The sequence below is a fragment of the Chrysochloris asiatica genome, unplaced genomic scaffold (assembly GCF_000296735.1).
Source record: "Chrysochloris asiatica unplaced genomic scaffold, ChrAsi1.0 scaffold00103, whole genome shotgun sequence".
In the NCBI taxonomy this organism is placed as follows: Eukaryota; Metazoa; Chordata; class Mammalia; order Afrosoricida; family Chrysochloridae; genus Chrysochloris; species Chrysochloris asiatica.
In genome coordinates this window covers 9260509-9272901 of record NW_006408621.1, presented here as the reverse complement: position 1 = coordinate 9272901, position 12393 = coordinate 9260509, and the positions used below count along the sequence as shown (strand labels likewise).

The 12393-nt window shown below is 38.9% G+C and overlaps 1 protein-coding gene across 1 annotated transcript in view; it reads right to left on the bottom strand.

Moving 5' to 3' along the window:
• The window catches only part of GREB1L (growth regulation by estrogen in breast cancer-like), a 146945-nt gene that overhangs the window by 72881 nt on the left and 61671 nt on the right, over positions 1-12393 (bottom strand). The window contains exons 6-9 of the mRNA XM_006867286.1: positions 11913-12029; positions 10593-10712; positions 7050-7187; positions 5086-5271 (exon numbers count right to left, since the gene is read on the bottom strand). Coding sequence (XP_006867348.1) covers positions 5086-5271; positions 7050-7187; positions 10593-10712; positions 11913-12029 — 561 coding nt within the window. The remainder of the gene's footprint in view (positions 1-5085; positions 5272-7049; positions 7188-10592; positions 10713-11912; positions 12030-12393) is intronic.

Sequence of the window (12393 nt, the reverse complement as noted above, 5' to 3'; positions counted from 1 at the left end):
TCGAATTGATTCTGACCCATTGCGCCCCTGTACAGGGCTTCCGAAGTTGTAAATCTTTATGGGAGCAGAATGCCTCATCTTTCTCCCGCCGAACAGCTGGTAGTTTCGAACTGCTGACCTTAAGGTTTGCAGCCCGATTCGTAACCACTATGCTACCAGAACTCCTTGGGCTTCCCTGTAGACTCATGGATATTATCCTATCACAGACAGTGTTGTACCTCATGACTGATCTGGATATGTTCTTTTTGACGATGAATGCAACACCATTCCTCTTCAATTTGTCATTCCCGGCATAGTAAACCATGTGGTTGTCAGATTCGAAATGGCCAGTACCAGTCCATTCCAGCTCACTAATGCCTAAGATATCACTGTTTATGCACTCCATTTCATTTTTGACAACTTCCGGTTTTCCCAGATTAAAAAATTCTATATAAATATCATAATTTGAATGTTATAATTTAAAGTGGAAAAGTCACTTCCAGGAAAATCTTACTCTTCTCCTTTATATCCAGGAACTGAGTCACCAAAGTATTAAACCAGTTGCTGTGGAATCAATTCCTACTCATGGTAATCCTTTGTGTGTCAAAGTAAAACTGAGCTCCATAAAATTTTCTTTTTCTTTTTACTTTTTATTGTGAACTGTGTCGGAGTTTCCGGAGCAAATCAGTTTCCCATTCTACAATTCACCTACGTTTTGTTTCATGTCATTGATTGTAAACCCCACAATATCACGTATCCCACTTCTTCCCTCTGTTTGTTTTTATTCCTCTTTTCCGAAACTTTTGGAACTTTGTTATTGGGCAAATGCTGCCCTTTTGATATCATTTATTTGATTATTCTAAGGGCTGTATGTTATTGTTGTTAAGTGTTGTGGAGTTGGTTCTGACTCATAGTGACCGTGTACAAGGTTTCCAAGGCTTTAAATCTTTGCAGGAGCAGAAAGCCTCATATTTCTTCTGCGGAGCAGCTGGCAGGTTCAAACCATGGACCTTGTGGTTTGCAGTCCAGTGCTTATTGTATGAAGCCACTGCGCTCCTAAAGACTGTATGTTGTTGTTATGTGCTGTTGAGTCAATTCCAATTCATAGTGACCCTATATAGGGCTTCCAAGGAGTGGCTGGAGGTTTTCAACTGTCAACCTTGTGGTACGCAGTTGAGTGCTGATCCCACAGTGCCACATCAGTAGTCCCTAGTATTACTGGTTACCTTATAGACCTACTGTTTGGCTAGGTGCACTGGTGCTGCAGTGGGTTAAGCTAACCGAATGTGAAGAAAGCTGAGGCAGGCTGCTTCCATCAAGATTTACAGCCTCAGGAACCTTCCAGAGCAGTTCTTCTCTGTCATACAGGGCTGCAGTGAGTCAGAATCAACTTGATGGCAGTGGATTTATTATGTGAAAATGGAGCCATGGGCTGGCTCAGTTCTAGTTCTGAAGGGTGAGTAAGGGTCACAATCTCAGTGGCTCCACTAGTTTCCACCTGACCAGTAGCTTGGTCTCTCTTTTTTAATTTTGAGCTTTCCTCCACATTTTTCTCCCACTCTATTTAGACCTATTAAGGGTCTCTTTCAGAGTGGACAGTAGTGGTAGCTGGGCACCACTACTCAGGGTCAGCATAACTGAGGTTTCCCATGTATCTTTGATTTCTTCACTCCTCTTTGCTCCAGATGGAGAGAGACCAATAGTTGCATCTCTGATGGCCACTCACAAGCTTTTAAGATCAAAGCAGGATGTAGAACACTGTCTTTGTGGACTACATTATGCCAAATGATCTGGTGTCTCTTGACACTATGGTCCTGAGTCCCCAGGCCCAGAAACTCATTCCCTCAAGTTGTTCGGTTATGGTTGTTAAGTGTTCCTAACGTTGTCCTCTGTGTCTGCTACTGTATTCATGGATATATTTACAACAAGGGTAAATGCAGGGGACTTCAAATAGTTCGTGGAAAAATGGAATGAAAAGATAATGGAATTTTTCCATGAACTGTTTGAAAATTTTTTGTACATATGTAGAAATATCATTTCCTCTGTCAAACCTATATATACAAGGTTGCTTCAAAATGTTCGTGGAAAATGGAATTCAAAGTTAACTATATTTTAATGTCATTTTCCGTGAACTTTTATATATATTTGTGGGTATAGTCCCATTTTACACATATTTGTGGGTACAGTCCCATTTTATATATATTCATTGGTACAGTCCCATTCTCCTCCCTTGCAATGTCTATTTATGTAGCCACTTGTAGGTTACTGCTATGACTGTTAATACAAGATGGTGCATACAACAGAACTTACCTTGTTGTCTTTAACTCGTGTACTCTTCACAGAGTCTTCATCATTTTTTGCTGACCTCTCTTCTATTATATATTGCCTTCCCCTCCACCCAAGTTAATGTGTTCTGGTGTGGAACTACAGGATAAGCACTGGACTGCTAGCCATAAGTTTGGTGGTTCTAACCTGCCAGCCACTGCTTGGAAACCCTATACCGCAGGGGTGGGAAACATCCAGCCTGCAGGCCATTTAAGCCTTGAGACATTATTTGGTCTGGTCCTGCCAAGGTAACCACAGTTCCAGTCATCACACTAGAGATGAGTTAATTAAATCTTTGACCAAATATAGCAGACTAATTTTTAAGTTGATAATTCTGTATGGCCCACCAGTGATGTTATAAATATCCAAATGGCCCTAGGCAGAAAAAAGGTTCCCCCACCCTTGTTATACAGGATCGCTGTGAGTTGAAACTGTCTCAACAGCATACCACAACAATACTCTTCACTTAATGACTTGCCCTCCCTGCCCTTCACATCCCTGGTGACCATCAAAGACTACTGATTTTTGTGTGAAAATTTGTCCTTGACTTTTAAAAGCAGTGTTCTCATACAGTATTTGTCCTTTTGTGATGGACTTATTTCATTCAGCATAATGTCCTCCAGGTTCATCCCTGTTATGAGGTGTTCTACAGATTCACCAGTATTCTTTAACATTGTATAGTATGTCATTGTGTGTATGTACCATAGTTTATCCATTTTTCCACTGATGGACATTTAAGTATTCTTTTTGCCATTGTGAAGAGTGTCGTGATGTACGTGGGTGTGCTTCCATAGAGTTTTCGATGGCTGATATTTCAGAAGTCCCTGGATTAAAAGCGTCTGACTCACAGACAACTCCTACTTGGCTTTAACATTAAGTCAATTTGCCTCCTTGTAAAATGATTGAACCAACCCCTACTTGCAACAAACTCATCAAAATCACCTTCACTTGCTACAGGTGCAGGCTTTAAATCACTGAAAAGGTTTTGAGCCTTTTATTGTTCTAAATTAATGTTAAATAAGAACTGCACACACCTGTTCTGAATTATCTACAAATCCAACTTAAAGCCACACTTAGCAATGGGTCTCATTTGTAACCAGGGCACTGCTGGGAGAGCAACAGGCCTTCCTTTCAAAGTGCCTCTGGTCTAAGTAATAGACATGTCCTTTTAGAAGTTTGGACTTATTTTTGAATTTTAAAAAATGTCTATTATCTACAGTACATGTGAAAATATTCTTGCTGCCTTCTTTATGACTAAAACAAAATTCAAAGACTCCAGAAGAGTTGAGAGACAGAAAAGTCATAATATAAAAAGTCTAGATTAAAAAAAAAAAAGTTTGGAAATAAGACTCAGAAGGAAATTATTCTGTAGGACACAGAGGGCCTTATATAATTGAATAGGAGTTTTTGTGCCTTTTAAGATGAAAGCGTCTACTAATTTACAGGAAGACATTTTGTTTTGACCTTTTGATTTACTTCATTAACTTAGACTTTGATTTTCAAAGGTGTGATGAAGATTGAAAAAAAGAATTGCTATACTGAATGGCTTGGTGTGCTATAGTATCATCATTGATTAAAAAATACCAATTCTGCATACATCTAGAAGCTTCAGTTTTGATTTTAGAATACAGGCCACAGTCCAATTTCAGGACACAGCCATTAAAATTATGCCATCAAATGAGCCGCAGTCCCAGGTGATTTTTATCATTTTATCACCTATGACAAAGCATGATCAGCAAATCCTAGATTTATCATGAAAGTGGCTCACGGGAAATCTGAAGCCTTAAAAGTTTCAAAAGCAGATTATAAAGCAGGCCTTCATGCTTCTGAGACAGCTGCTGGTGCTGAATGATGCTCCAAAGACTGAATCAAACCTGTCGATGCTTCTGGCAAAGCCAGTGTTTACTTTTCAAATATTAAAGTATTTTTCTAACATTAAACAAATTCATGTCAGTTAATATAAAATTATTGCATGTAATTTTACATCTGGAACACCAGTGATTTGAAGCCCTGGGGGGAGTGTGTGATTAGACTTCATATCATATGGCCTACTGCAGTTTGCAAAATAAAGGACATTTCAATGTAAATGATGCTGAACAGTGTTGTCGGGGCACCTGTGCACAGCTACTGTGGAGCTCAGGATGATATAGCAAATAAAGGAAGTGCAGGGTTCATGACCTATATATCCCCTTACCCTAGAGCTCACAGAAACTTCCAGGGAGGTCCACTGTTAACCACCTCACGGAAGCAAAACAGGATGGAACTATAGAAACTGGGTATAGTTAGTGAGAGAAGTAAAAAAAGTGGATATAAGGGCAGTGGATAAACAAAACGAAAAGAACAAATGGGAAACTGGGAAATCACTACCTAAGGCAATGCTATGCTTGCATTCTAGATGGTAGTCAGTTGCCTTTTCAGGAGACTTCACCAAATACTCCAAAGGAGAGAGCCCATGGCACAGTCCTTTAAGGCTCTCTTGGGGAGTTTAGGAGAATCATGAGACTGGACACTAGATGGAGCAATTCATCTCTTTTAGGATTCAAAAAAGCAACCAGAGGTCCAAAGGAAGCTGAACATAAGAAAACTGGAGGCAAAAAGTGAAATAGGCAGTCAGCTGAAATGGAGAAGAGGAAAGAAAAGAACAAGATCAGAAAATGGAACGGAAGGAAGGATGGTAAAAGATAAAGAAAGAAAAGTTAAAGAGACAGGAAAATGACCAAAACTATGTTACAAGAAAGAATGGAAACAGTCACAATGAAATGATGATCAAAAGCTGCTTACCCAGTCGCACAAGATACTGGATAGTCAGAAGAATCATGTTTTCCACGCTCAGGAGTTGGCTGCCAGTCAACCCTAATTGTTGCAAATCTTTATTTTCCACCTGTGGAATCTTGTAGCAATTCACCAGCAGAGGACTCACAACAATGTCACCAACATTTCCATAGAAATAAGGTAAAGTGCCATAGCCTGCCCCAACAGAAGCCAGTTGATAAATAGGTCAAAAGAGTTCAACATTTTTTCTTTTTTAAGGTCCAACTAAGTATACTTGCTTAACTAGAATACAAAAATGCTTATAAAATTCCCTGCCCTTGGAAATGGCTACCAAATAAATCACTCAAAATGATCAATCCTCAGGAATTCTCTTGGCTTCTCCAAATTCTCATTCTTATCTTAAATTAGATGAACAGGAAGCAAAATACTCAAATTCTAGACTGTTTCACAAAGACCATGCTAATAATATGTCTCTGTCATAGAGGACTAATGAGAGCTTGCAGAGCATCTCTGTATCCATTTAAAACTATAATTATAAAATATCTCCCCACAAACACCAGGCTGGGTTTCTTTTCATAAAGAATTTTTTCCTATAGAAGTTAGAAAACAGAGTATGTCTTACTTCCTGCTGTTTTCTTTAAAAAAAGTAAGCTAAGTTTACTGATCAATAGCTATATTGTACCAGTTATAGATGTTTGATGGTTCCTACTCCTGCTTCAGATATTTTTGCTAATCTTCCCCCTAGATGTGAATAAACACAGTCCTGGTGTGGCGGTGTGGGTTAATGCACTGAACTGAAAGGTTGGTTTGAACTGCAAGGTTGGCAATTCAAGTTCACCAGCCACTCCTTAAGCAACCCTATATAGGGTTGCTTTTAGTCAGAATTGACTCAAAAGGCACTTAACAACAACATGTAAATACACAGCCTTAAATGATCTTAGAAGTAAAAGTCAATAGGATAAAAATATGTTAAAATATACCCCATTCTGGTGGTATGGTAGGGAGGACAATAGTTCTGTGATAAAAGGCAAAAACCAAAGAATCCCCATGTTCTACATATCTTTCCAAGGCTTCCGTGCACCATGTAAATGCTCTGTTGAAATTTCCTAAACCATCTATGATTTAAGCAACTGGGATTCTCCAGTGTGGACAGGCCCCAGATCAGTAGATAGGGGAGCCAGATAAAGAACAGGGCTTGAAGCAAAGCTAGTCCTATCAGCAGACTCAGGCCAACTGCCTGAAGCAGATCACATCTCACTTAGAAATCCCTAAAGACCTGCTGGTGCTTAAACACCAAACCTGTTTGTCCTGAGGTAAGGCAGGCAGTCAGTCTCCTTTTAGCTCAGGCTAGCCCCAAGACTGAGGGACTCTTGGTATGAAAGGTGCTAAGTTAGTCTTTGAATCTAGGTAGCCACAAAATTCTGCACTTTACTTATACATAGCCTAGGAGGACTCAGAATCCTTAAAAATTTGGATTCAGGGATGCTCCTCATAGTTCAGACTTACAGCTCTGGGGCCTGTTAGTTGGCTTAACTTGTTTCTTTTCTCTGTGGTTTGCCGCCATCTGACTGGAATGGCTCTTTCCCCATCATTTCTCTTACCAACCCTTCAAGACCCAGTTTAAAAAATCATCTCCAAGACAAGTTTTCTCAGGCCCTTCCAGGCAGAGGTAAGCCCTCCTTCCTCTGAACTCTTGTAGTTCTTGAACAGAAACCTCTACTACCTCAGTTATTACAGTGTACTGTAATTGTTATTTACTTGTCAGACCCCTGCTAAACACACTCCTTGAGGGCAAACAGATTTTGCCACAGTCTCAATGTTTGGTTGCATGTTTGACCAATAATAGCTGAATCAATCAAAAGAGGGATAAAGGAACACATTCATGACTACATGAATAAACACAGAGACAGTAAATTGGAGAAATACTCCTAAATTTCAACTGACGCATGCATCTTGGAATTCCTTTGCCTTACCTATCAGAATTACTGGTCTAACTCCTGAGTTACTCAGCAGATTTTCAGGAACGATTACAGTTTCCCCTGCAGGAATGGGCCGAGGTTGTAAAATTCCAGCTAATGGGGTCGGTGGACCTGGGGTAGATAAAAGGGGCTCTGGAAAAAAAAAGTTTAACAAGAAGGACTATAAGAGAACAGTGAAATGAAGCATAACTGAAAGCAATACAGTTTGAATACTTTTAATATAGAGTTTTAGAAGTCTAATGGTCTGTTTTTGTTTTCTTTTAAAGTGCTTCATGTTTATTATATAAAATTAGAAGTGAGAAAAAACAAAATAAGAAAAGAAAAACAAATCAGTAAGATCACACCATCTAGAGATAACAACTATTTAGCATTTTGGTAGTGCTTTCTCTCTCTCTCTTTTTTTTTTTAAAATGGAGAATTTTACTTTATTCAAGGAATAAAATGCACTTCTTTCCAATTGCAAACATGACTTAGTCAATCAGGAAAAGAGAGTGAGATTCACATAGCCCTGCCAACAGTGAAGAAAAACTGTCCTTATTGGATCCCAACTGTTTAGAGTCTATTTTTATCTTTATTTCTCCTTTTTTGTCTTTAACCAACTATTTCAATGTATAGCAAGCAACCCCATGAGTCAGAGTAAATCTGAGAACCCTACAGAGCACAGATTTACTCTGACTCATGGTAGTTCTCTTTTAAGTTCTTTTTCCACATAAAATCTTTGGATTCTCTTTTGCATTTTCTTTTCCTCAAAGGTAATCTTCTCATTGTAGAAAACCAGAAAAGTATAGAAAAGTGGAAAGAAGGATAAACTTATCACCCTAATCAGTAGTAACTAAAGGCAACCCAATTCTCTGTGTATGTAAGACTTCTGTGTAGTCTTTATAACTATTTATTTGAATTAACTTAAGTTTCTACAGAACCCCATTATGTCTTAGAATTGGTATATTTACAATTTAGTACAGCAAGGTAGGCAATCATTTTACCACTTAACCACTGGTTCTTATCCATAGTTTAGATATTATCAAGAACCAGTTGGTTTTTCAGAACTCTAGTGATGGGCCAGAAAGAATAAGGATGGGTCGCATATGGAATCCGATCACAGGAAGACAAATTTAATACCACCAGCAAGAACATCAAGAACATCATACACGAAGAAAGCAAAAGGTTATTAAAAAAGATACAACAAGAATGAAAAGACCAAATGGATGTCAGAAGAAACTCTGAAACTTGCCTTTGAATATAAAGAAGCTACAGAGAATAGAAGAAATGAAGAAGTAAAAAGAGCTGATGAACAGAAAATATAAAAGAGCAGCTTGAGAAGACAAAATATTTTAAATATTTTCAAGAAATGTGCAAAGACCTGGAGTCAGAAAACCCAAAAGGAAGAACACAGTCAGCATTTCTCAACCTAAAAGAATTTTTAAGGTGCAAAGCCTTGACTTGCAATACTGGAAGGATTCTATGGGCAAAATATTGAACAATGCAGGACACATCATAAGAAGATGGAAGAAATACAGAGTCACTCTACCAAAAAGAACTGGTGATGTTCAACCATTTCAGGAGGTAGCAATATGATGAAAAACCAATGGTACTAAAGGAAAAGGTCCAAGCTACTGAAGCATTAGCAAAAAACAACGCTCCAGGAACTGACAGAATACCAATGGAAATGTTTCAATAAACTGATGCAGTGCTGGAAGCACTCACTACTCTATACCATGAAAACTGGAAGAAGGCTAGCTCCTTGGTTAACTGAAAGAGATGCAGCATATTTGTGCCCATTCTAAAATAAGGTGACCCAGTAGAATGCAGGAATTATCAAGCAATATCATTAGTATCATACACAAGTACAATTTTGCTGAAGATAATGTAAAAATTATTGCAGCAGAGAGCTGCCAGAAATTCAAGCTAAATTCAGAAGAGGATGTAGAATAAGGGATATCACCGTTGATGAAAGACAGATCTTGGTTGAAAGCAGGGGATACCAAAAGGTGTTTACTTGTGTTTTATTGACTTTGTAAAGACATTTGACTGTGAATCATAACAAACTATGTATAACACTGCAAAGAATGGGAATGTCAGGATACTTAATTGTGCTCATTTGGAACCTATACATAGAACAAAAGGCAGTTGTTAGACAAGAACAAGGGGATATTTAATTGTTTAAAATAAGGAAAGGTATATGTCAGAATTATATCCTTTTAACATACTTATTCGATCTGTATGCTGGGCAAACAATCCAAGAAACTGGACTGTTTGTAGAAGAATACAACATCAGATTGGAGGAAGACTCATTAACAACCTACCATATGCAGATGGCACAACTAGCTTGCTGAAAGTGAAGAGAACTTGAAGCATTTACTGTTGAAAATCAAAGAATACAGCCTTCAGTGTGGATTATACCTCAACATAAAAAAAGCAAAAGTCCTCACAATTGGACCAATAAGCAACATCATGATAAATGGAGAAAAGATTGAAGTTGTCAAGGATTTCATTTTACTTGGATCCATAATCAATATTCATGGAAACAGCAGTCAAGAAATTCAATGATGTACTGCATTAGGAAGGAACTCTGGTAGCGTACTGGTTATAAATTGGGCTGCTAACCTCAAGGTCGGCAGTTCGAAACTACCAGCTCTTCCGTGGAAGAAAGATGAGGCTTTCTGCTCCTGTAAAGATCTGCAGCCTTGGAAACCTTGTGCAGGGTCACTATGAGTCGGAACCGACTCCTCGGTATTTAACAACAACAACAACAACAACATTGCATTTGGAAATCTACTACACATGATCTCTTTACAGTGTTAGAGAGCAAAGAAGGTCACTTTGAGGACCAAAGACATGATACTTTCAACTGTCTCATATGCATGTGAAAGCTAGGCAATGTATAAGGAAGATCAAAGAAGGATGGGTACATTTTAATTAAAGTGCTGGAGAAGAATATGGAAAGTACCATGGACTGCCAGAAGAACAAACTAATCTGTCTTGGAAGAAGTACACCAGACTGCTTCTTAGAATGAGGATGGCAAGACTCTGTCTCTCATACTTTGGACATGTTATCTGGAGGGACCAGTCCCTGGAAAAGGAGCATCATGCTTGGTAAAGTAGAGGGTCAATGAAAAAGCAGAAGACCCTCAATGAGATGGACTGATATAGTGGCTTACCATACCAATAACTATGAGGATGGCACAGGACTGGGCAGGGTTTCATTCTGTTAGGCATGGGGTTGCCATGAGTTGGAGGTGATTTGATGGTACCTAGCATCACCACCACCTGTGATTGGACAGCATCATTTATGGAAGAATAACTTACTGACATTAGTAGAGAAAACTAGGCCAAATGAACTGAGATCACATGTGGTTGTAGAGAAGCCAGGTATGTGGGGAACAAAATATTACCTAATAATACACTTACATAATATTGGACACAATGGTTAATTAAGGACATTTCTCTTCAAGGGTTCAAAGAAAGAACAAGAGTAGGTGATAACTCTGGTAATTGAAAAAAAAAAAAAATTAAACCAGTTTTCTGCTAAAATCTTACCAGTTCTTACAAGAGGTCGAACTGTAGGAACAGGAACTACTAATCCAGGTTGGGGGACAGGTGACCCGGGATACCATCCTCGATGTCGTTTCTTTGGGGGCCCAGAAATGAACATGGTAGCTAATGATAAAAAAAAAAAAAAAAAAGGCCTTGTTCTCAGCAATGTGGAAGACAGGAAAGAATGTAAAAAGAACACAGGACCTTTAATCTGGTTACACAGGCAGTCACCAGGTTGTGAGAGTCATCTGTTCCTAAGTGTATCTTTAAATTAAATTTGTAGGTAAGTCAGAAAACAGGTGCATATGGGTCATATTTAACTTTGTTGTTGTTGTGAAGTGCCATCGAGTTGGTTCTAACCCATAGCGACCCTTTATAAGGTTTCAGAGGAGTAGCTGGTGAGCCGACCTTGCAGTTCAAATGGCTTTGAAGTCTGGTGCATTCACCCACAGGCCACACCAGGACTCCTATTAGTGCAGAAGAAGGTTCAAAGTCTTTTTAATGACTTAAGAGTTGCACGTGCAGCAAGTAAAGGTGATTGTGATGCAGATGATGTTTGGAGTAGGGGTTGGTTCAACTGTTTCAAAGTGAGGGCAAATTTATATAACAGTAAAGGGCAAGTAGTTGTGGTGTGGTGTTTCATGTTAATGCTCTGGACTGCAAGGTTGGTTTAAACCACAAGGTCTGAGGTTCAGCTGCTCCTCGGAAACCCTATATAGGGTTGCTAGATTTGGAACCGACTCAATGGCACTTAACAACAACAACAACAACAAAAGGGCAAGTAAGATAGTCTGTACGTTGGACTTTTTAACCTGGGAACTTATACTATACTCAGAAAGTCTAAGTCATGCTTCTAGATGCAACATAAGTACACATTAATATCACTTGAGTAGAACATCTGTACACACGGTTTTACAATTTACAATTTTACCCGATCTATTTCATTTTGATTCTACCAACAACCCTGTGAATTTGTAATACAACTATGGTTGCTATACTCATCCTATAGATGGAGAAAGGGACATTCAGATTTGCTATGAATAACAGCAGAGAGGAATGTTGAACTCTGTACTTTGGTCAGAAAAGTCCATGGTTTTTCAAGACACTTCCTTATACATTTGTTTCAACAGTATTCCTCATCCATGCAGAATCATGAGGATATTTAGTTATTACTGCTCACACTAACTTTAAATGTTCAAAACATTTGACAAGCTAGGAAAAAACAATGGAAGTATATTGTCAGATAATTTGTTGTTTCAAAATCTGTAACATTTCTACCATAATTAAGTGCATTACCTCAAGGTTCTAAAATGAGGTTTTTACCTGGGTCTCCTGATGCATAACTTGGTCTTGGCGGCAGAGAGTAAGTCACTGGGCGGGCTGGAGTGGATGTGGACGCACAGCTTTTCCCTCCATGGCTACTGTTCCCATTAGCAGCATCTGTAGTACACAAGCAGAGAAGCCACTCAGGAGACACACTACACTCTGTGATGTTGCCAACACATGGTCAACCTCACAGTCTAGTCAAAGAAAACTCACTGAAAGGACTCAGTCAATTACATGAAACCAACTACAACCATCACAGTATACCGTCAATGAAAATTAAATGCCACTGAAAAGGAGTTTTTAGACTCCGGGTGTGGCACTGTAGAATCAGCACTGGGCTGCAAACCACAAGGTCAGCAGCTCAAACCCACCAGCTGCTCCTGGGAAACCTTATACAGGGTTGCTATGAAGTAGAATCAACTCAAAGGCACTTAACAACAAAAGTAATTCTTTATGACCTCATGAGATCACTTACAAT